Source organism: Carex rostrata, chromosome 9 (assembly GCF_964058835.1).
Source record: "Carex rostrata chromosome 9, lpCarRost1.2, whole genome shotgun sequence".
NCBI classification, from domain to species: Eukaryota; Viridiplantae; Streptophyta; class Magnoliopsida; order Poales; family Cyperaceae; genus Carex; species Carex rostrata.
This window is the reverse complement of record NC_135926.1, coordinates 1,988,900-2,014,014: the sequence shown is the minus strand read 5'-3', so window position 1 is coordinate 2,014,014 and position 25,115 is coordinate 1,988,900. Positions and strand designations below refer to the sequence as shown.

The following is a 25,115-nucleotide window of genomic DNA, read 5'->3' as shown; positions in this document are numbered from 1 at the left end:
ATCCTAAGGTAGATGTTTATCCACTTTCGTGACTTCGCACCGTATCTAGATTAAATAGGTCTCCTACGTTCGTGGCTTACCAGTTTTAATCTAAACCCATTAAGCTATTTGATAACCCGTGTTTTTCCCCAAAAGCCTTTTGGACTACTTTCGTAGCTCCGAGTACTTAAGTTTGTTTATGTTGTTCTAGCAATTCAATTTCTCCTTTCGGTCCATCACCAAATTTACCTAATATTATTTGCATAATTATCACTATTTTAAAAAGTACTTATAATATAAATTTCTCCTTTCGGTCTCAATTTATTATTAGTGGATCCCTTAATAAAATAAGAAATAACTAAACAAACCAAGCAAGCATTCATAAACAAATCAACATCACAACCACAAATAGAATTCAAACAATTAAATTAACATAAAAAAAATATCAAGTTACTCCCATATCCCTAGATAAAATGTTTAGCCAAGCATAATTTCGACACAAGCACAAATCATATTTGATTCCATTAAAATCAGAAAAATAAAAGAAAAAGAGAAGAATAAGGGCTCCCTTAATCAAGTGCAGTTCCTTCGATTTGCCTCTGACTTCTCGTTATCAAAATGAAATGTTCTCCCCTGGTTTTCCCTCTGGCCGACCTCTCTCAATAATTCCCAGTAACGAAAAATAAAAAGAATGCTAAAGTGAAGATATCTCTCCTTTCGTTCCCAGCCCAATATATTCCTAATTTAATTAAATCAAATTTTGGTAAGAAATCCCCCTGTTGCTATGCGCCAGCTATCAAATTAGCTAAATAAAATTGGCCGAATCAAATATAATAATTGGCAATCAAAATAAGTCGTAATCCAAACAAAGGTCCAAAAATGAATGATGCCCTGCCGATTACTCTCTAAATCTTTCCTTGTAAGATTTTCATTCATTTGTTTCTCCATTCGGCTTGACAATTCTGATCTTCTGTGCACATACTAATCGCATGGTTTTATGCTTCAATTCTGCAATAATTAACAACTTGCGCAGTATCTTGTATCTTGACTAACATTAACTAAAATTAAATGAAATGATAAATAAAATGCAATAAAACAAGGTAATTAGGATCAATTTTTGGGCTTAATCATATGTCAAATAATGCATTAAATTATGGTTCATCAAACCTGCGCTAAGAGAGGGAATTATGTAAACAAATTAAGGATATATATATCGTACTGTGTGGGCCAGTTTATGTATACATAATATATTTCTACTTTCTTGAAAGGGAAGTCTAACTAATTTAGGTAAGTATAAATAATTGTATTATAAACTATAAATGTCATGAAAAGTTGAACTTATCAATAAACTTTTGTAACTTTGGGAAATCATTGACCTTAAGGGCGTGGTTGGTGGATGGAGGGGAATAGGAATGCAAAACTTTTGAACTAATTTTCACTGTTCATATGAGAAAAAAAAATTTCTTGGTGAATTTTTTTTTCTCAACAGTAAAATCCAAACATATCCTAAAATAAAAAACTTTGAAAAATCATTAGTAAAATCATGATTTATTACCTGGATGTCCACCAAAGTTTTATTGAATTCGCATCCTCTAAGATATCTCATATTTTGCGTGCTTTTTTGCAAATCTCAACTATTGCAATACGTTCTACGCGAATCTCAAAGCTCAAATAATACTGGCCCCCTACGTCATCACCGAATAGGCACCGGACACGTCGGTCACGCAAAAGTTGAGATATCTCAGAGGATGCGATCGAATTCAGTTTTATTCACCTCACTATCCACTTCTAGATATCTCTATTCTTTTATTGTAGATATATAATTAATTGTTTAAGAATATATAGTTAATTGTTAATTATGCGATTATAATTAATTGTCAATCATAGATCATTTAAAATTTACAACTGAACAAATGGCTGTTGTATATATTATACGAACCTCATATACTTGATTATATATCATGAGGGATCCACTTGCATCCTTTTTGGGTGACATGTATATAATTACACTCTAAAGTTTTCAAACTTCAAATAATCGATTCAAACTGTTTAACATGATGGATATGTTAAAATATTCTTGCAGATGAAATTTTACATTTATTTGAATATTTTTACTATTTATTAAGTATTTTACAAAATCGTTGTTTTCAGATCATTAAATTTTGTGTACTTATCTTAATAAATAGTAAAAAAATTCAAAAAAAAATATAAAATTTCATCTACAGGCATATTTTAATATATCCATCATGTTGAATGGTTTGGATCGACTGTTTGGACTTTGAAAATGTAAGATGTAATCCGGTGTCACGAAAAAAAGGATGTAAGTGGATCCCTACTCGTATATCATTGCCTTTTAGATAATTGTGAGTGCTAATTTTTGATCTAATGATAAAAGCACGCTCTTAATGTGGAAGATCGCATGTTCGAAACTCGGAAAAAGAACTATTTGTAGAAATTAAATAGTTTGGTGACTTAACTTCCAATGTTTAATCAAAAAATAATTAATTGTGATAAAATAGAATAGTTCAAATCAGCTATCTCGGAAGTAATTTTTTATGAAAATCAACAAATATGACATTTTAATTTAGTTTATAACAATGTTTGTTAACAAATATATATGCATTACCATATTAATAATTTTCTTACAATTATAAAGGTATAGTTTTAAACCACTATATAATTGACGTATCCATTAAGTCCATTTAACAATTAACTATCTTATTAAATTAATATTTAATAAGAACAATATGTAACGGTACGAATACAGAAATGCTTCCACTCAATTTTTATTTGACACCCTTAACAAAAACCTATATATATAATTGAGCTTAATTTAACCGATGTTTTCCAAGTTAGACTACACTCACTTATATAAACATTGACTAACTCAAATCTTTAGTCCGCGCGCTGTCTTTCCTTTCCTTCACAAAACAAATAAATATATGAACTCAATATATATAGTATATATGACAAAAGTATCACATATTAAGAGAAATTAACGTAGATTAATAACAAAATCTCAAGAAAATCACGGATCAATCATTCCTAAACTTACTTGCAAAACCAAAAAGGATACATGATTATGATCATGAACTATTGATTATCATCTTTCTTATTTTTAGGAAACTTTTTTTTGCCCATTTCGTCCCCATAATAAACGCAACCCAAAAGTAATTAAAGTTAACAATTAATCCTCATTTCTTGAACCACATCATAATGTATCTCCATCACTGTCGCCATCACCGCTGTCATCACCATCATCATAGTCATCACCATTATAGCCATCTTCAACTTCTCTGGTATTATGCTGTAGCTTTCTATGTGCAAACAAATTAGCAGCATGCATTTGCTTGCTGATCATCCTTGCTACATAATATGGCACCTTATCTCTCCTCCGCCTCCCCTGCTCCTTAATTTCAAAGCAATTAGTAGCAAACATAAGACAATCCATCAAGCTCTCCTTTGCCATCCTCTTCATGTCATATGCCTGAGACCGGCACCACAAACTCTTCCCATGCCAGTTCACTGGTCTTGCCAGAGCCAGTGCACGTGTCGCATCGCTAATTGCTCTGTCAGGTTCACTCAGTAACAAGTAGCATTTTGCTCGATTGCTATACAATACCATTCTCTCTTTGCTGTTGCTCAAAGGACATATACTCAGTGCTTCAGTATAAGCAACTACAGCGCCTTCAACATTACCCTTGGAATACCTTTCCTTTCCCTCTTTCTTCTTTCGGAATGCTAATTCTTCTCTCATGGTTATTTCTCCAGCTGACATTGTCACCTCATTTTTCTTTCTCTCTACTTTAATGTCCCATAAACTTTTCAGGGCACTTTCGGTTTCGCTGCCTGGTACAAGGTTACGGGTTTTGTAGTCTTTAAGTAATATTTTTGTTATGGATTCTCCAAGATTTTTTCTTGCTCCAAGGCTACCAATCTCTGCCAAGTCTATGAGATAAGGCGCAACAAACTCCAAAGTATAAGGTCTTGTTTTAGGATCATCTAGGAGAAGTAAGAGACAATCTATTCCCATATATTGCCAATCATCGCATGATCGAGCTAGATGGCAAAGGCTTTCTATCACTTCTTGGCACCGTGCAATACCCTCACGACCGATACTACTTTTACATAATAATCGCATCAACCCAATTCCGGCTGGTGAATCACCATTCATTAACCCTCCCCACATGTGGCATAGTTCTTTCAAGAAATCAAAATTTTCCACCATTAAAGCATGAGAGTTTGCATCTTTTGAAGCAAAGCAACTTAAGAGATAGAGAGACCAGCACTGAATTTGGCTGGCCCACTCTTCAGCCTTTCTATCCTCCCTTTCGGCTCCACCAAGACCTCTGGTCAGCAAATCCCGATGGTATTTCTCTCGCTTCTGTGACTTGATACATACAAATTGTTTAAAAACCGTGTTTATGCATGTGGAGGCAGTGGACATAGCAAGCGGTATGAGTTCCTTCCCATGTTGAGCAACAGCAGGGAACGTCGAATCATAGCTTGCCAAGTGTCCTAGTGCACGCACCGCCACACGTTGTTCGACCCATGAAATTCTCCCCTGCATCAGGCTGACAAGCGGGCCCACTACACCAGACTCAACTGCCACAGTGGCAAGGGAAGGCACACGTATGGTATACGACCCTATAATGTGTGCGGCGTAGTACGGTATGTAAATATTCTGGTGGAGCTTAAGCCAAGAAGGATTGGACAACGATTTAGAGATGAGACGGGACATGCATTCTAGAGCACCAAGAGAAGGCAGCTCTACATTCGTCGGATCCGCCATGGCCATGCTCCAAATGGAGCTCGCCACGAGCACATGCGATTCATCATCATGGTTTGGCATGTCACGAAAGAAAGCACTCAATGAAGCCCGCCGTCTATTGGCTTCTGGTTCTTTCAATGCACAGAAGAAGCAGCAATAGGTTGGCTTGTTGAGGGTTTTGGTGGTTTTTGTCCTTGTGCTTGTACTTGGATCCATTGGTTGTGTTTTGAGTGAAAAAGGACAGAAGAATTGATATGCTAACAGGACAGAGATTGTTTAGAGACAGTGGAGAATTTTGTAGGTTCGAGTAAATGTGTCCTTGATGGCGGACCCGTACGGCGATGGTTCTATTTGGAGTAGAGCAAGTCTTGTTTTATATATTCTATATATTACAGACTTATAGTGCCTTCGAATAGTTATTGTCCTTCTCTTAATTTTAATTAATAATAATGTTAAATAATTAATTATAAGCACGTTCATTAATATGAAAATAAGGGGTTAGCCAACATAAATATGAAAATTGGGGGATCCATATCACATAAGCTAATATAATATTTTTATTTCGATCCAGACCATCCAATCAGAATCCGCATAAATATTAAAGAGACGTCATACAATATTACATCTCAGAGCATCTACATCCCTAAAACTCAAAAGAATTTCTAAATAACTATTAACTACTTTTTAGAAATTATGATATTTAAAGTTTTTAACTCTCACATTCCTGAAACTCATTTTAGAGTTTCTATTAAGCCACATCAGCAACAAATTTAAAAGGAGAAACAATTTGAACCAATCATTTGGCCAATATAGAGTTTATAAACAGTTTCTTAATAAGAAACTTTCCTGCATAGTTTCTAAATAAGAAACTCTCCCACATCCCTGAAACTGAATTAGAAACTGCCACATCAGATTAGAAACTCTAATAGTTTCAGGGATGTAGATGCTCTCAGATCGAATTAGTTTGAATTCTGATAGGACGGTCCGGATTTAATAAGAAATATTGTGTTACCTGAGAGGATATGGACTAGAGAGACTAATATAAATGAAGGCGAAGCTGACACCTAGCGGCGCATGACACTGTCTTCATATATAGATATGGGGTGAACCTTTTCATGGAATAGTACAACTTTCGTTTATTCAAGTCGGTGGCGGGTCTTGAATTTCTCACTTAGAAGTCACCTTTCTATGTAATTAATTTAAACTTTTGTTGGACTTGACATTCAATTAATTGAAGGGTCTATCTATACGAAATCAATATCTGTGGTTTTGAATTCGATTAACCCCTACTTTAATTGATCAGATTTTGTGGTTTTTTTTTTGCTTATTAAAATTAATAAAAATAAATTCATAAACATTTAATAGCTTGAAGGATAACTAATTAAGTTTCAAATTATACTTTTACATTATCTCGTTATATGAAATAGAACATATCTACAAATAAGTTTAAATTTATAAGAATTTGGGTCGGTTAACCGCAAAATATATAGTCTTTGCCAATAACAAGGTATTGTATTGTGAACTCTTTACTTGATATTACAACACATAATGCATATATTTTTTTTCAATTTTCAGGAAAACATTACCAAGTTTATTTCTAAATAATTAAACTAGAGTACCTATAGGATTAGGTCTAATAAATTTCTGAATGATATTGAGCTATAGCATATCTCCATTTAACCACACAACTGATACATATATAATTATCTAGATGACCTATGATTAATTTAGTAATTTAGTATGAGGGCATGCATGGGTTATTAGTCTAAAGTTGCGGCTGTTTGTTACCACTAATCATTTTGTACTGTTTGTAATTAAACAAACATAGAATCTCTACATAGTAACATAGTTATACATATATAGACTATAGTTATCTGATGATATAATATGGGTGACAGAAGTAGGGGTGGCAATAAGTTTGGCTCATCACGAGCAGGGGCGAATTCAAAATTTCAGTCAAAGGTACTAGGCACAAACTACTGACAATAGTGTAATTTTTTTTCCTGACAAATAAGAGCGAAGTAGTGGATAGGAATTTAAAAAAGCCATGGCGTGACTAGATACGTCACGGCACAACACATGTGCCGATCACGTGTTGTGATTCACATATCCTGTGGCGTGGCCATTTTTTGAAAATTTGGCACGACACATATCATACGAAAAATTTAATCGCGGCACATCATGTGGTCACATGAGTCACGTGTAATTAGGATTGTTAAATCTTGATCAAATAGTGAATCTTGAATAAACTAACATAAATTATGAAAAAAAAATAGTTAAATATGACCAAACGTGACAAACCAGTCACGTGTGGTCAAAGCGCTACTAATGTGTCATGACTATCCTTCCAAATTTTATCACAGAACAGTATGGCACGTAAAATTCTGACTTGATCATGGCACGACACGTGATACAGGGGTAGGCACAAGTTTAATTTACCACTAGGTCTAAAATTTCAAATCCAGGGTAGGCAAGTGCCTACTCCTAAGCCTCTTTAGGTCCGCCATTGATCACGAGCTCAGTCCAATTTGAACTCATTATAAGCTGGCTCGTTTGAGTCACGAGCGAGCTGATTTTAGATGCTTGAGTTGAAATCTTAGCTTGAAATCATTACGAGCTGGACCGAGTTATAACTCGTGATTTGACGAACTGACTCGCTGGGTTTGACTGAATCTTGTTTTTAAAAGAAAATAAATTCTACAAACTTTTTCGACCAAGCTAAATCGAGCTGGGCCGAGCTGGACAGTATAAGATGCACACAAATTTGATGCCTAACTGAGCCAGCTCGCGAGCAAGCCAGAATCCAGGTTGAAGTTGTTAATTTTGAACCGAGTTAGTGTCCAGGCTCCAGGCTCGTTAACATCTCGGTCCAATAACAAACAAATTGTTAGCGAGTGAGTCAAGTGTGAGTCACGATCGAGCCACAAGCTATGAGCTTTTTTGCCACCCCTAAGTAGAAGTAGACATAATACGTACGTGTCGGGTAGAATTAATTCGTACTTACACTAATTCAGTTTCAGATACTTTTGGTTCATGACAATTGTCCAATACTTATTTCTAGGTTTGAATCTTCACATTCTAAAGCTGGATGTGTTTTTTTTTTAATCTTATATCGATTTTTAAATAGTCGAACTTATGAATTGTTATAATCAATCCCAAAATTGGTGTTGGTTTGCGGATGTGTTTTTTTTTTCTTGTATTCTAATGAATTGTTCGATATAATTACTATATTAAATAAAGAGTGAGTCTATGGTACTATGCATATCACGGGTTGTTACCGTGCTACGGCTCTATATTTGAGTTTTCAAATCCTAACGGTCGATCCGAACCGTTCATCTTGTTCTCCATATTAATATGTGTTTGGAGACCAAATTTTACATTTTTTGAAAAAAATTTACTATTTTTTTAGATATTTAGAAAATCACTTGACCTGAAAATTCTGGACCATCCAAAAACAGTGATTTTCAATAAATCTAAAAAAATAGTAAAAAATTTCAAAAAATGTAAAATTTGGTCTCCAAACACATTAATATGGAGAACAAGATGAACGGTTCGGATCGACCGTTAGGATTTGAAAACTCGAATATAGAACCGTAGCACCGTAACAAATCGTAATATGCATAGTACCATAGACTCACTCTTAAATAAAATAGATAGTAATTCTAACGAAAATTAAAATTTAATGATGATACATTTATTTGATATCTTTAAAGATATACTGTTCAAATTTAAAAATTAAAACTGTGGAAGTTTTCTTGATTAAAAAAGAAAAGAAAATACATTGTTAAATTGCTATAGTAGTAGGGCTGTAAACGAGCTGGCTCGGGCCGAGTTGGGCCATAGGTCAGCTCGTTTATTTTGGCCTGAGCCTGGACCGAGCGAGCTGGACCTAGGTCACCCGAGCCAAAACTCCTGGCTCAGCTTGTGACAAGCCAGCCCGAGCCAGCTCGCGAGCTGACGAGCTGGATCGTTGGGCTTTATTGGGTTCTATTATACAAATTCAAAAATAAAAAAATAAGAAATCTCATTCAAAAAATTTAAGAAATTGTCCAGCAGGCACATCTTCAAGCAACTAAAGCCATATCCTTTCTTCCCAAACCGAAAATATATCAATTTTGCATAATTGCACCTTTAAAAATGGGACTGGACTTGAAATTATACGGGACTAAACCCTAAATTCACTGTAGCTTAACGAGCCGAGCTGACCCCTGGCTCAGCTCGTTTATTTTGGCCCAAGCCTGAGCCGAGTTGGCTCGTTAACAGCTCGGTCCACTACCGAGCGAGCTGTTAGCGAGCGAGCTAGAGGCGAGCCACGAGCCGCGAGTTTTTTTGACAGCCCTATATAGTAGTATTGATGTCAGTGACAGAGCCACATTGATTCAGAGATAGACAATTGTTAATTAGTTCTTGAATTTGGAAAATCAAATATAAGTCTATGTATAATCGAGTTATTACTTATTCTTGGAAGAATTTTGTCTACTCCTAAACATCCCACAGTCTAAAGTCTAAACTAGTTAATTTACGACAGTCTGTAATCTACTAGCCGTATTAGTAAAATATTTTGTTCATCCGTGATAAAAACCCTACTAGGCACTGGAAATTAAATTAAAGTGAGCTCTGCTTTGAGTTTGGAGTCAATTTTTTTTTTACAATTTGAGTGCTTTCCACCCAATAGAAGGCAAGTGTGTGTGTGTGTGTGTGTTTGTGGTCCAAGACAAGAACCCCAATGCTGGATCCGCTTTCACCTTTCAGTCATCTCTAAATACAAAAAAGTGACACTTTTACTATTTTTTTTCCCTTTATTTGCTGAGAAGTCCCTCGGGGCCATTTTTTCTATTTGAAGGGTACACTTTAGCAATGAATCTAGCATATAAATGGAGAAAAATACAGCCATTGGGTGTACGCATGACAAATGCTTTAGTGGTGTTCCCATGCTAACGTCTGGCAGTACTGTTCAATAATATTTTTAATTTCCAACTAATGTAAAAGAAAACACACAGAAAAGAACAAGATATCATAATTGCTTGGCTCAATAAAAGTATCACAGTTGCACCTAAATCCTCTGTTTCATATTGCTTTGCTCATGATAACTTGGTGACCACAAAAAGATATAAACTTTTTCATGAGAATAATTTCCACTTTCATGTTACTATTTGTTGGGAAGCTAGATGATCTAACAAGAAGTCCAAAATCTAACAAAGTTCAACTAGAAGTCTAGAGAACTGAAATTTAGGTATTGTTTGAACTTAAGGGAACTAAATTTTCACTCAAATATGAAAAGAAAATTAAAACTGCCGATCGATCATCTAATAAATTTAGTTTTTCTGTAAATTTATGTAAAATAGTACTGGCCCCACCATTTTGTCCAAATGAATAAGAAAGTTGCAACCTCAGATTGGAACCCTTACTGTTTAATGAATATACACTTGAAGTGTGACACTTCTTTTAATTTTATTGGGAACATATCTAGTAAATATTTGCCCAATTGTTAATATCCTCAAGTTCTTGTACCTTGTTTTAATTTTATCAGCTTGAACATACACGATTTTATTTGCGTGAACAGAGTACTAATTAAATTACGCATTATTATTTGATTAAATTTTAATTGTTATTAAGCTTCAATATATACATTGCTTATTTATAGGTTACAAGGTCTAAAAATTTGTTAGGGTGTTTTTAATGTTTTATTCCTAATTATTTATTAAATATTTAACTAACTCAGCTGATTACAATATATCAAATCAAATATTCCAAAAAAAATAATAGAATTGATATTTTTCAGATTTTATTTATTTATTTTACTAATTGTCTTTTGATTCTTCATCTTTAACAACAATTATCTAATTGCTCTCGAGTACTAAATTACGTATTGAGAAACATAATTATTTATACATTTACATTAATGCATGAGGTTGTATGTATATAGATGATGGTTCAAATGCCTCCATTATGCCTTCATTTTTAAAAACTTTAATAACTCAAAATTTAAATCTTAAAATTCAAAATAAAACCGTTGGATATGAACTAAATCATTTTATTTATACACGTGTAAAATTAAGGCATTTCAACTTTGTTTTGGTTATCATTTTGAGCTTGTAAAAATGTATACTAATGTGGATAATTTCTAAACGTTGATTTTTTAACTTATTGATTCACATAAAAGCAAAATCAAAATGTGATAATTTTTTATTGACATATAGAGAAAATAACATAAATCACATCTAGAGGTTTTATTTTGACGTTTAAGTTTTAAACTTTGAGTTATTTAAGTTTTTAAAAATGGAGGCATGATGGAGGCACAAAAAATGGAGGCACAAAAAATGGAGGCATCTGAACCCTCCTCATGTATATATTAGTATCATGTGTAACTCTCTCTCTGGTTAAGGGACACGTATGTTAATGTCATGGTCATACTAGGGTCCAGGTTTTATCCACATATTTAATATGCTGTCATTCATTTGGCATTAGATCTTATCAACTAATCAAAAAGCAGCAGGATAAAAATCCAAAGCTAGGCGCTACATCTGAATAAATTAAGAAGAACAAATATTTTTTAGGTAAAAAGGTATGTATGCAAGTTCCAACATATAACATGCAAGACAATAAACTCATGTCTGACATCTGTCATTATTAAACCAACTTTTTTTAGTAAATTATAAGCTATATTTCCGGCTTAATTGGTCGTTCAAATTTAAGTTAACTGGCCACTTCCTTAAGACCAAAAAAGACCCAAATTATATCACTAATTAGCCGACTTCATTTTCTAACTCAACATTAATTATAAGGAATAGAAAGAATATGGTTATTTTTTAAAGGATTGTAAAATTAAGTTTGAACTCGATCTATATTGGACGTTAGAAATTGTAAAGGAGACACTACGTACATCAGTTAACAAATGCATATGGTTCGAAAATAACGGTTATTTTTCGCAATTGATAGCATTTTTCTTGCATATAACTTGAAGATCTTACTGAGAGGAGGCATCTACATTAATTTTGGGCTTGTCCCGTAATTTTTCCAACTCAAAAGCCTCACATGTACAAAAGATAGAATTATCTCATGTGAAAACTGTCCTTTCTCGCTCTAATTGAGTGAATTAAAAACTGAAAATCAATGGTATTCTTGTTGAAGCTAGAAAAATCATTAGGGTGGGCATAATTTAATAATTATTCTAAACAATAAGGTTGCGTTTAGATGGTTCACAATATAGCACCAATTTAGGAATTAATACTGGTAGCTGAGATTTTCTATTATGTGTTTGGACACGTTTTCGATGCGTCTCTTTCTTGGATTAGAGGCTATTTCGCTATTTCAACAAAATTTTAAGTTAGCAATTGAGTTAGCAGTCTTCAGTGTGCTTAATTAACTTCTAACTCGACTATTTTGCATTTTCATCCAAACACATCAAGTATTATATATATATATATATATATATATATATATATATATATAGAGAGAGAGAGATGGGCTACGGTGAGTTGCGAAGTAAAATGACTATTTTACTTCACGCTCATATTTTGTGATTTTAAAGTTCAAAACGTCGATCCGAACCGTTCATCTTGTTCTCCATATTGAAATGTGCTTGGAGACAAAATTTTACATTTTTTGGAATTTTTTTACTATTTATTAAGCAATTTTGAAAGTCGCTGATCTGATGGTCCAGAAAATTTTACTGTTTTTTACTGTTTACAGCAAAACAGCAATTTTCAAAAATGCTTAATAAATAGTAAATAAATTCCAAAAAGTATAAAATTTGGTGTCCAAGCACATTTCAATATGGATTAAACATCTAACGGTTCGGATCGGTCATTTGGACTTTCAAAATAAAAATACGGCGTGAAGGAGAAACGTGTTTTACTTCGCAACTCACCATAGCCCATCTCTCTCTCTCTCTATATATATATATATATTATTTTTTTGGAAAAAAAATCTAATAATAATATAATATATTATTAAAAGATGTTGGTTAAACTCGAAACTTTTTTTTCTAGCCTCCGGAACAGACGATTCGGTTTTCCAGTTTTCAAAATCCAAATAGTCAATTCAAACCGTTAGATGTTCAATCTATATTAAAATGTACTTGGAGACCAAATTTTACATTTTTTTAAAAAAAAAAATTTACTATTTATTAAGATGATTTGAAAATTGCTGATTTTCAATAGTGCAAAAATTTAATAAAAATATCAATTTTCAAACCATCTTAGTAAATAGTAAAAAAATTTCAAAAAAATGTAAAATTTGATCTCCAAACACATTTTAATATAGATTGAACATCTAACGGTTTGAATCGACTGTTTGAACTTTAAAAATTGAAAAATCCAATCGTTTGTTCTTGAATTAGAAAAAAATGTTTTGAACTTAGTCAAAACTTTTAAACCCAAGTGGCAAGTGGCATAGCTGGGCTCACGTGTTTCCCTCTGGTTTTTGGTTTATCTTTTTCTCCTTTTGCTGGATAGATGAGGAGTTGAGAACCCTTGAGAATGATTTGTGGTCTGTATCGGAGAGAGAGCGCACATATTAATACATTGAATTGATCAAGACGTGCGAAGAAACCCGCTGCAGACCCAGTGCGGATCTGCATGACCGACTTGTCCGGTGCCTATTCGGGAATAGCGCAGGGCAGTATTATTTGAGATTTGAGATTCGTGCAGAACGTATTTGAACGGTTGAGATTTTCCAAAAAGTCACGTAAAATATGCGATATCTCAGGGATGCGAATTCCTGCTTACCGCACAAGCAGCTAGCAATAGCATTGAGGGTCGTAGCTAGTCACTAGTGTGACCACAGCTATAATCCGTTTCCTCTCAGGTATCTGATTCAAACAAATTACAAACGGACGGTCCACATTAATTCTGACACGATCAAAGTCAATTGATACCTATAGAAACTATAGGGATCTGTTTTGAAATTTGTGCCAAGTTAAAAGAACGATTTGAACTGTCCGTTTGTAATTTGCTTGAGTCTAAGCAGTGGCGGAGCCACAGTGGCACAGGGGTAGGCAGCTGCCTACCCTGAAATTTTTTTTTTAATTTGATTTTGTCTATTTTTGGATTCAATTCGGAGTACCGATTGTCAGTTCAGATTTCAAAGATGGTTTGTGAGTCGTTTAATCTAATTAGGAAAGAAATGTATTTTTAAATCTTTGTTCAATTCGGCAATGCAGATGCAATTTTACAACCGATTCGATAGGCAGAATGCAATTTGGTAGGCAGACAAAGGCGGAAAGAGAATTATGAAGGCGATTCGAATCCGAACCCGTTAAAAAAAAATATTAGAACCTGATTTCTGCCCACCCCTGACTCAAATCCTGGCTACGCCACTGAGTCTAAGTCTAAGTACCATGGGGTGATCCGGGTTCCCATATCTACCGGTCGCTCACTCGATTCCTGCAGTTTTAATTCTTGATTTTGTCATGTTTGATTGCCAGACGGATTAAGTTGTATATTTCATCTTACATTATTTACATTTTATATTTTGTTTGCAATTTAAGCCATAGCTTAAATTAATTTGTTTAGAGTAATAAGATATTAAAAAATAAATATATATCTATGATATTAGATTCTATAAGCAGAGAAAGTGTTAAATAAGTTAATTGGTCTAAAAAAATTTAGACTAAATTAATTTAAAATTTTACTTCTCATTTAAAATCTTAAGTGTGGATGAAAAATTTATCAAATCTCTTACTCCACAATCAAACATGACACTGATGACTTCAACGTTCACCAATCCATTCGAGACTATCCAAAAGTTTAAATAGTGTTTATTGTGTCATAGCAAAACGGCTAAAAAAATAACGTTGTGTCCATATTACGTTACTATAGCTCTGATAGCATTATAGTTTTATGGTCTGAAAATACTGTAGCAACACTATAGCGTGCTATTTAGAACCATAATTATCCTAATACTTCAAAACATCTCACCATGCAGTATGTGGTGTTGATCATAAATGTTGTCTAAACACGTTTATTTAGATGATAAACCCAAAAGATAAAAAGAAAATTATTAAATCTCTGTATTTTTTTTTTTTGAAAATATCCGATAGTAACTATTAGAATTACAATATTAAATCTCTGCATTTGAACTCCTAAATACTTGTATTTAGACAACATCTCTAAAGATGTGCGTTCAGATTTTTTTTTTCTGAACATTCTTCGGTGATTAGTGATATAAAATTTGTAGCTGAATAATTAAATTTCTATCTTTCATTTCTTAATTATTGACGGACTTATTTACTCTTCTCCACTTTGTGTTTACTAACGCATGGCTTTAGGAGTATCAATAACACCCTTTTATCTGTTTACTTGAGCTATATCATATACGGATATGTGTAAGATTTTTTTTTTTTTTGTTAACTTATTGAATATAGATATGGATAAAGAATTTTTTTTTCGTTATCTAAACAGATAAGGATACGAAAAAAGACTATTTCGTACCCGTTATCCGATCGAATTAATATAAAAAAATAATTTTATATATATTGATGAATAATGAATATCCATATTGGCCAACAGCATTTTACTAAATTCTCGAAGAGAAGATAATGTTGGAAAAATGCCTTTTGATCAAATTATCTAGACTTCGACAATTGAACGTCCTATGTGTGTGATTAATTAATTATTAAAATACATAAATGAATCCCATTCTATTGCTCTGAAAATTTGATTAGGCCACAAATTCCAATATAGTTTAGGCCTACAGAATTTAATTACTTGTGGGAAGCACGAGACTTTGTTTCTAAGTTCTCTGAACGGTTCAGATTGAATCTTTATTCGGTGATCTTCCATTATTCTTTATTTATCCCCATTATCGTTTTGTTCTTCAATGATGATAACGGATAAGTGTAGGTTATGAGTAAAGTCAATTTGTAACAGGTAAAATCAATTTGTAATGGATACGGATATAAAAATGTTTTCACTCGATCCATCTAGTATCCGTTGACACACCTAGATGGCTTAGTTAAGTTCAAGACTAGTGTTCTAAAGTAGGTTCGAAAATTGAAAACTAATTTGAAATTAAACCACTAATATATTGATATATCTTCTATGACTAAAGAGAATAAAGAACCTCTTGAAATTATCAACAGCTTCAAATAAGAAAGCACTGCCACCATTTATATCCACAATGCTATTACAGGAACATATATCCAAATTTAAAAACCACTGGCTAATTCTTTAAACCCGAACAAATATAATTTCAATAATCACCTCCATCTTAACAAAAGGTTGTTATTGAAATTATCCTGTCAACAGAAACTCTACTGTTTGTTTTTCATAAAACATAAACTAACTACCCAGAATTTATATTTTTCATCTCAGCACAGGTCGAGAAGGGTCATCTAATTCATCAGCTTTTAGAGAGTATACATCAACTGGAGCCGAAGTGCTATCAATTTTAAGGCCTTTAAATTTTGACTGACGCCTTTTCGGATCATCTAGAAATATTACTATTACAGTTATGTCATCATGGAAGTGGCGCCTAACCCCTTTCTCTATTTTTGCCATGTCTTCATACCTCATCTCCCTTTTCTTTGCGGCCTCATTCACGGCTGCTTTCACTAACCGCTTTGCTATTCCCTGAAAGGATTTTGAAAACAATTTAGTAGGCAATTTAAAGATCTCAGATTTAAATTTGTAGTATGTGTCCCTCTATGAGACACGAGTAAAGGGAAGCATAGAAATTAAAGGGCTCATGTTGATAACGACTATACTACCAACAGAAAGACAATATAAACCTTTAAAAGAAAAATTAAATATAACTGGTATGCAATTGTAAAATCTGCTACCAGCATTCCAGCAATGGTACCTCAATGATAACCTAGACAGTGTTAAGCCTTATAAAAAAATAAAATGCAATTGTCGACTAACAGGTTCTTGAGTGCAACAAACTAAAAATTGGTATGGATATATAACTCTGACAAATCAAAAGCTTAAAAAAATATATCAATTATAATATAAGGTAAGCAAAGAATCTTACTTTTCTTGGGTTACTAAAAACAATGTCAACAGCATTTTCATCGCTCAGTTGTTCCCAGAGACCATCAGATGCGAATATGACAAAGGTATCTTGTGGTTGCAACTTTCGGACCCGAATCGAAGGCACAGAAGTCATGACTGGTCGTTTCAGTGGAATGGGAGGAATGGACCGTTGGAATTGAGGGTCACGGCTTATCTCTGGTTTCTTCAAATAGACGTCTCCAATAGATCTTGATACCTGAGTTATTGATTGATTAATTAAGTTAATTCCCAAATGTGATGAGATGATTTTCTTAAGAGAAATCTATGTAAACTTTATTCCAGGTCTTTTACAAAGAGAATTTACAAGGACATTTTTTCTGGTACTGGTACTCTTATCTCCATTTTGTATCCACGTCTTTTACTCTTTATCCTCTGGTACTGGTAATGGTTTTTATGAAGATTAAGTTCCATCTAAAGTTACACTACGAATACTTTCTGGTATACGCACAGTGTGAGAACTGAATAATTTATTTATATTATTGCATTAAGACAGTACCAGTACTTGCAGTTGTATATACCAGCCTGTATTTACCAGTATAGATTTATAAGCATCACACAAACAAACAAAGAGAAGTGCAGACCTGAATGATTCCTTTGATCCTCCAAACACCTTGTGTTCGCACCACAATTCTTGAATCATCGGGGTGGTCTCGCTCCACCTCAGCCCGAACCTCTGCCTGAGCCACATTATGATCTCTTGACAGCCGCTCAGCCACCGTCAGTCCTGCCGCATTCTTCAACCCTAGCACTGCACGCGAGTCACCGAGATTGGCAACATACAAAACACCAGCCTCAATGGCACCAACCAGACAGCATGACCCCACTGATGCTATCCTCGGTCGAGTGACACCGGTTTGCTGCACCAAACCAGTGAACTCCTTCTCTGTTGTATCAAATGCCTTGCAAAGTACTTCTGTTGATAGGCCTCCGTTTTCTTTCGATAGTTCTGTCAAAATATTAAAAATGCATACCATAATTAGAAAATTTGTGTACAGAATGATTCTTTGATTCAGTTTTGTTTAGTTAACCGTTATCACTATAATCCTTCGAAGTCTTTTTTATCATATGATGATCCACAAGAGTTGAGCAGGAGAATTGGATCTGTAATTCTGTATCACTATAATAAATAGAGAATATGCTATTAAGAAAATGAAGCATGTTGCATCTTAACACAGATGGAGCAGTCTGAAGGAAAACATAATAGGGAATTCTTGGCATTTACTAATTTGAAATGGATTTTACAACTGGATTATTAAATATCTCTGCTTATGTATGCAATGCTGGTTATTCAAAATTGAAATTTTTGCAGTAATCCTTCATTGCAATGCTGGAATTTTACGAATATAATGTATGCAATGCTGGTTATTCAAAATTGAAAACGTTTTGCAGTAATCCTTTATTGAAAACATTCTATTGAAAAAGAGTCTCACGCATTGCACCTTCATGAATTAACATAGGAGACTGCTAGCTCAAAATTGATGTTAATTACAAAATCATTTGTTTTTTCTGCTATGTAATCCTCACAATGTTCATAATTTATATGATGGCCCTCAAGGAAAAATATTTTCCGTAGTATCAGAAGTTGAACAGTACTATTATTAAGAAATTGTAGGTAGAACCATACAAAATAATTAAGTATATTGTTACAGTTTATATTCCAGAAAAAACAGTTTAACGTCCACAGCTGCAGACTAGAGGTGGCAACAAGGCATGTGGATAGTGATTTTGTTGGTTAAGCTGGTTGGAGTCATGTTTTAATTTAAGCCAAATTGTTTAGGTTGGTCTTGTCTTTCAACTCTGGTCAATGGATTTTCAGTTCTTGTACGGTTTCAAAGTCAGCTTCAAGATCAATCAGGGCTCAGATTAGTTCAAATCTTGGAGAATTCAAGTTTCGATATGGATCAAGGTTTCAGATCAGTTTCAATTTCAAAATAAACTGAGCTTTATGTTGTTGTAATTATTTCTTTCCGGAATTATATTAAGTTACAGAAGAACCCAGCTAGAGTCATTACAGGCTTTTGCTTAAGTTGCTTAAATCCTAATTCAAGTCTTGTCATTCTTCTAGAATTGAATTTCTGAAATTTTTTTGAGGTAGGTCAGGAGTATGGATGCAATTAGGCAAAGTTTTTGTAAAGTTAGTAGGTGAAATTCCTAGAAAAATCCACATTGGGCATGTTTCACAGGTTGGATCAGATTTTGACCAACTCTACGCCGTGGCCTCTCATCCAATAGGAAATTGTACAATTAATCCAATCTAATTAAAAGCTCAAACAGGATCAAATTGGAAGGCTCGTATTTAAACCTGAGCTACTGGAGTGGAGGGTTATGGACCTAGACCATGTAATTTAGTAGTAAAAAGAAAAAACAGGGATCATCTGCTACTGCTTGAGGACACGGTTATACAGGCTATGACGCAACAAAGACTGCATGTGCATGGAGAAAAAGACGGTCAAAGTGTGGGAAAAGTAATAAATGATATAATTTCCAAAGGAAGACTTCATCCGTTGACTCTTGACTATGTTGTCACTTTCTCATTAGAAAAATATATTTCTCCTTTCATACAGCTTCTGCCCTGTTTTTGGCACCAGGTCTTACTGAGGAGGTGAGATATCATTTTAAAACAAAAAATCATATGAGATGCCTCTCTCCGAGTAACACGTGTCGCTTCTCTTCAATCAATAACCATCCCTTCACTCAAGAATCTCAACTCCAACAAACATTTAGAGTAAAAACAAAGAATGAGATATCTAACAGCTATGATTTTTCCATTTTTCAGCTAGCAAGTATCTATGACCATCCATAACTAAAATAAATAAAAAAACCCATAGACTTAAAATAGTAACAATAATAAACTCCTGAAAATTGCAATAATAAAGAAAACAAAAGGCTCAATTAGAATCTTCACTCACCATGAATCAGCGAGAAAAGCCGGTGGTTAACGAATCTGGAAGCCTCAGGCCCGCCATGTCCATCAAAGACCCCGATATAAGTAGCCGAAGGCATCGTCACAACCCGGCCTTGATCCTCAAGCGACTCGTTCGCTTGCGCGACAGCGATTGAGAAATTACCGGTTGCATGCTCCTTCAACCCCATTTCCCACATCAAGCCGTCATCCCGTTCTCTGGAGCTGCCACCGCAACACCACCACCTGTCAAAGATGCTCCATTCCATCTTCATGTTCTGTTGTAGTACTTGTCTCACTATCTGGCTTTCTTATTCTTGTTCTTTTCTCTCTTTGGTAATTATATGTTGTTCTGAGGAATATGATGCGAGTAGTAGGGTTTTGGGGGTTTTTAGTGGTTTTGGTCTTTTTTTTCCCTTTCTCGGAGGGGACAAACGGGTGGGCTACGCTGATAACCCGTTGGATTGTGATGTAAGAACTCTAGGTACACACGGTGCAATGATTTAAGGTCAGTAAAATCTCGTCTGGTCCCACAAATCGGTGTGTACTGAGGTATCATCTAATGCACCCGGCTTACAGAAAATCTTCATGGTCATCATGCACGCGGAGATGATGTGGAATAAGATCAACGATGGGGTCCAAAAGAATTAAATGAAAATTAGAAGAGTGGAAGCATTAATTTCATTCTTTGAATTTGACTAGACATGGAACATATCATTTAGACTAGTCTTCTTAGGTTGTTCCAGTGGGGTCGAACAATCAGTCAGAGAGAATGAAGGAAATCGGTGAATTTTTTCGTGGTGTTGGTGTTGTCATAATATTATCCAACGGAGACGCGTTAGCAGCGATTCAAAGTGAGAAAAAGGAAAGTGCAGATGCAAAACGCGTGTTACCTTGATTGTTACTTGCGTCACATGTTGCTCTCTAGTCTCTACACTTTACTGAAGTTATGAAAATGGAGATCTCCATTCAAAATGTAATTTCGGTATATTCTTCGACAAAATAAAAAGAAAACATGACTTAAAGCAGACAATGGAAGGCTTCATCAGAAGAATGAAATGGAGAGTAGTTTTATCCTTCTCTGACTGAGTGTGACAAGAAACGGTTTTCCGGCTGAAATTCTTCGGTATGTTTCTATTCAAGTGAGCTGTCTGGTGACATTTTCTTGGCTTTTTTTTCTTCCTAATTTATCCAATAATACATATTTCATCCTTATAGATAATGAAGGGAAACGGTTTGTGTGATAAATATATAATTATTGGTCTCTCTATTAAGCAATATATATTATTACTAGAAATATATTATAAGAAAAAAAAAAAACTCATACAAAATTATATATTTTCATAAATAAATAAAAAATAGATAACGACAAATAACATTCCTAAATGACTTACTAAATCATCTTCACGTAAATAGTATTCCTTAAATGACATATTTCATTAAATAACATACATATTTTCATATAAAATTCTCATACAAAATTACATATTAAATGACAATAACATTTCTTAGAAGTTATAAAAAAAATGGAAAGAAATAAAGACATGACTAATCAATTATCAATCAATCTAAAAATTCCTTATGTGACAATTAAAAAATGAAAATAAATCAGGAGCAATCAGAAAGATGATATAATTTGCATATGGAGAGTACGTGTTAAAAAAACATAAATAAAAAATGCATACAATAAAAAGAATGCAAAATATTTGATTGCACAGCTAATATTCAATCTCTGAAATTTTATCTTTTAATCACAATTATTGGCCAAGGAACAACAACAACATGGAGGTTTTTGTGTTGGAAACATTATATAGTATGTACTTAAAAGATATTAATAGAATACTATTGGGCGATTAATTGTTATGTACATGAAAATATACGCTAAAATTATTTGAAAGTAATCATAAAATTCTACAGTTAACTAATTAGTATATTCTATGTAACTATTTACGCATATAATTTGATTATTTTATTCAAGTGTGCTGATTGATGACTTTCTTCCTGTTTTTTTTTTCCCTGATTTTTCCAACAATTTATCTAATATTATATTTCATACAGACAATCAGGGACATACCCACGATTTTCGTCGGAGAGGGGGCAAAAAATTATCGAATTGGATTTAAACTCATTAACTAATTAGGTACTTCATAAAAAAAACAATGCTTTGACTTATAGTTTTCAATACTCTCACTTATAATTTATGATGCTTGAACTTATAATTTTAATTACCAATCATAATTTAAGAAATTTATTTTGATTTTAACACTAAATTTAACCTGAATTACAAATCAAACATCCAGAGGGGGGCAAAGTCGATCGGGACCGATAAATCACCACTAAAACTTGAAATCCAAGAGGGGGCGGTTGCCCCCCTGGTCTACTCTGGGTCCGCCCCTATAGACAATGATGGGAAAAATGGCATGTGTGTTTCTATGTATCAAGGAGATGTTACTATTTATTATGTGGCGATTGGACATAATTTTATGGATAATTATGCATTTGTATTATTCTCTATATACACGTAATTAAAGAAGGGAGCTGATAATAGTACCCGCGCTACAGTACTCGCACTGTACCCGCAGGGGGACCACTGAAAATTAAATATGAAAAAATAACTTTTTGTGGGGATCGCAAAAACTCCACAATTTGAATTTTTTTTTCTAAAGTATTAATACCTATGCACGAAAGTATTTATACCTAAGTACGGAAGTATTTATAGCTATGAGGTAAACAATTATTTATTGTGTGAGAACTGTAGCGCGAAGATAATAGTACCCGTAGTACTGTACCCGCACTGTACCGTGGGGAGACCACTAAAAATTAAATGCAGAAAGGTAACTTCCTACAGGGACTGCAAAATCTCTACAATTTTAATTTTTTTTTCCACAATTATTAATACTTACACATTTTTTTTTCTTTCAAATGAGATCCATGATGACGTACCTTCGGACTTGTCATCGCGCAAGTATGTATACCTCGCTGTACAAGTATTTATAACTATGTTTGCAAGTATTTTTTACATATGACACTGAAAGTATTAATATATAAGTATTGAAAGTATTTATACTTATATATTGAAGTATTTATACGTATGAGGTCAACTATTTTTGTTAGAGAAAAACTGACGCAGGGAGGATTGGAGAACTCGAAAAGGGATAATCATAATCATAACAAGTTACGCATCAAAGTATTAATATCTTTTTTTAAGTATTAATATCTTATCTTCTAAGTATTTATAACTACAAATATATAAATATCTAAGTATTTTTTACATATGACACGGAAAGTGTTAATATCTAAGTACTGGGAGTTTTTATATCTATGCACTGAAATATTTATTCCAATGAAATCAACTATTTTTGTTAGAGAAAGGTTGATGCAGGAACGAGTTTGAAGACTATAAAAGAGAAACTATATAATTAGTGGGGACCATACAGAAATGATGCTACTGGGATTTTAGAATAATAATTAGTTAAGACTATATAATATATTTTTAGAATAATAATTAGTGGACACAATATAATTAGTGGGGACCATAATACATTATTCCACAGTGCATGTACTGTAGCGCGGGTACAGTGCAGGTACTGTAGCACGAATACTGAAATAATTATTCATTAAATAATTAGTTGACTTAATATTCGCTTGTTTATATCTAGGTAAATGTAAGATATATTTCAGGGTGGAACTAGAAAAATTAGATCAGAGGGAGTAAAAAACACAATATAAATACGAGTATCGTGTTTGTGTGTTGCAATATGATATATTATAAGAGAAAACAAAAATATCTCATACAAAATGACAAATAACATTCCTTCAATGATATGAAAAAATAGAAAGAAATGAAGACATGACTAATCAATTATCAATCAATTCAAAAGTTTCTTAAATGATATTTAAAAAAAAAATCATGACCAATCAGAAATATGATACAACTTGCATGTGGAGCGTACGTGTGGAGTGTACGTGTCTAAATTAATTTAGACTTCTACACGTAAACAAACATAAAAAAATATACATAGAATCAAAATATCTGATCAGAGGGATGATATTCAGTTTGAAATTTCATTCTTTAATCAAAGTCATTGGCATATCAGAACATCTACGTATTTAATATAAAAATGTAGATGTGATCACTGCAATTTGAACGCAAATCTCTACAACAATAAAAGCGACTTCTAAATTACTAGGTTACAAACAATGATGAAGCTAAACTATAAAAAAATTATAAAAAAAAATTAATTAAATTTTAATATATATGATTTAAAAAAATTATGGAAGTGGCTGATCACTCCCTAGCATGATTTATAATCCGTCCCTGAATATATTAGTCTAACTATTTAGCTATCGATTATAATTTATTCTGCAAACTACAAAGAATAACAACAACATGAATGCTTTTGTGTTGGAAACAATGGTTAACATATGAAATAAAATATTGTTGAACGACTAATTGTCAATGCACAAGAAAAACTAAATGTACATTAAAATTATTCGAAAGAAAATAATCATAATATTCTATAGTTAGTTTAGGATATTCCATTTTACTATTTAAGCATTGAACTTAAGATGGACTAATTAGTCTTCACAATCGACTAAGCAAATTTGATGACAGACTAATCGATCCGAACATTGCTTACATATAAGTAGGGCTGGCAAAAAAATTCGAGGTTCGTGATTCGATTCGGGTTTGATTCAGGTTTGATTCGAATTTAATTCGATTCGAAATGGGTTCAAATTGAAACGAACCAAACCAGATTTGGTTTGGAATTAATTCAGACCAAACTCAAACCTAGCCTGGTTCGATCGAAATAGGTTCGTGATTTTTTTGTGGTTCGAATCTCATAAAATCACCGGCCATCCATTTACCTGATGAAATTAAAATTCAAGATAGAGAGTCATAATTTAACTTAACCGACACTCTCTCACTCTCAAATCTCAATAACCTAATTCTCTCTCCACCTCTCTCTAACTCACTCTCCCTCTAGCTCTAAAATCTAGCCGACGCTCTCGGCGACTGGCTGTCTCTCCGACTGTCACTTCTCTCTCCGGCCTAGATGACTGTCTCTCCTCTCTCTTCGGTCTTCTCTCATAGTTCATACCAAGAAAGCTGATATCTCCATATTATATCTAAATTACGGCCCTGATTTACACTAAAACCTGTGCTTTAAAGCCTATAAATGTGGACTTTTTACTTATATTTCGATGAAATGTGGTACTGCTATGCTTTGTTTGGTATTTTGCAGGAAAAAAGGCGAAAAATTGGATCTGACTACTTTTCATACGGCCCGTATGACATTTTGTACAGCCCGTACAAGATCTGCCCAACCACAGAGAAGGTTCCACAACAGAGGCACAAAGTCTCCAAGACAAAGCACAGGCATACGGCCCGTACGGGGTCCCCTACGGCCTGTAGGACGCAAATTCGGAAAATCCAGCTAGAATCTGA

General features: G+C 33.7%; 2 protein-coding genes across 2 annotated transcripts; both read right to left on the bottom strand.

The window, feature by feature from the left end:
* Positions 1 to 3,059: 3,059 nt before the first annotated feature.
* LOC144559649 (uncharacterized) lies at positions 3,060 to 5,052 on the bottom strand. Its single transcript, XM_078308737.1, has one exon. The coding sequence runs from the start codon at positions 4,964 to 4,966 to the stop codon at positions 3,191 to 3,193; it is 1,776 nt and encodes a 591-aa protein (XP_078164863.1). The 5' UTR covers positions 4,967 to 5,052; the 3' UTR covers positions 3,060 to 3,190.
* Positions 5,053 to 15,823: 10,771 nt separating this feature from the next.
* Positions 15,824 to 20,097, bottom strand: LOC144559274 (putative protein phosphatase 2C 29). Its single transcript, XM_078308292.1, has 4 exons — positions 19,674 to 20,097; positions 17,346 to 17,710; positions 16,724 to 16,960; positions 15,824 to 16,323 (listed from the first exon to the last, which is right to left on the bottom strand). Exons 1-4 carry the CDS (start codon positions 19,939 to 19,941, stop codon positions 16,057 to 16,059), a joined length of 1,137 nt encoding a protein of 378 aa, XP_078164418.1. The 5' UTR covers positions 19,942 to 20,097; the 3' UTR covers positions 15,824 to 16,056.
* Between the last annotated feature and the right edge of the window lie 5,018 nt (positions 20,098 to 25,115).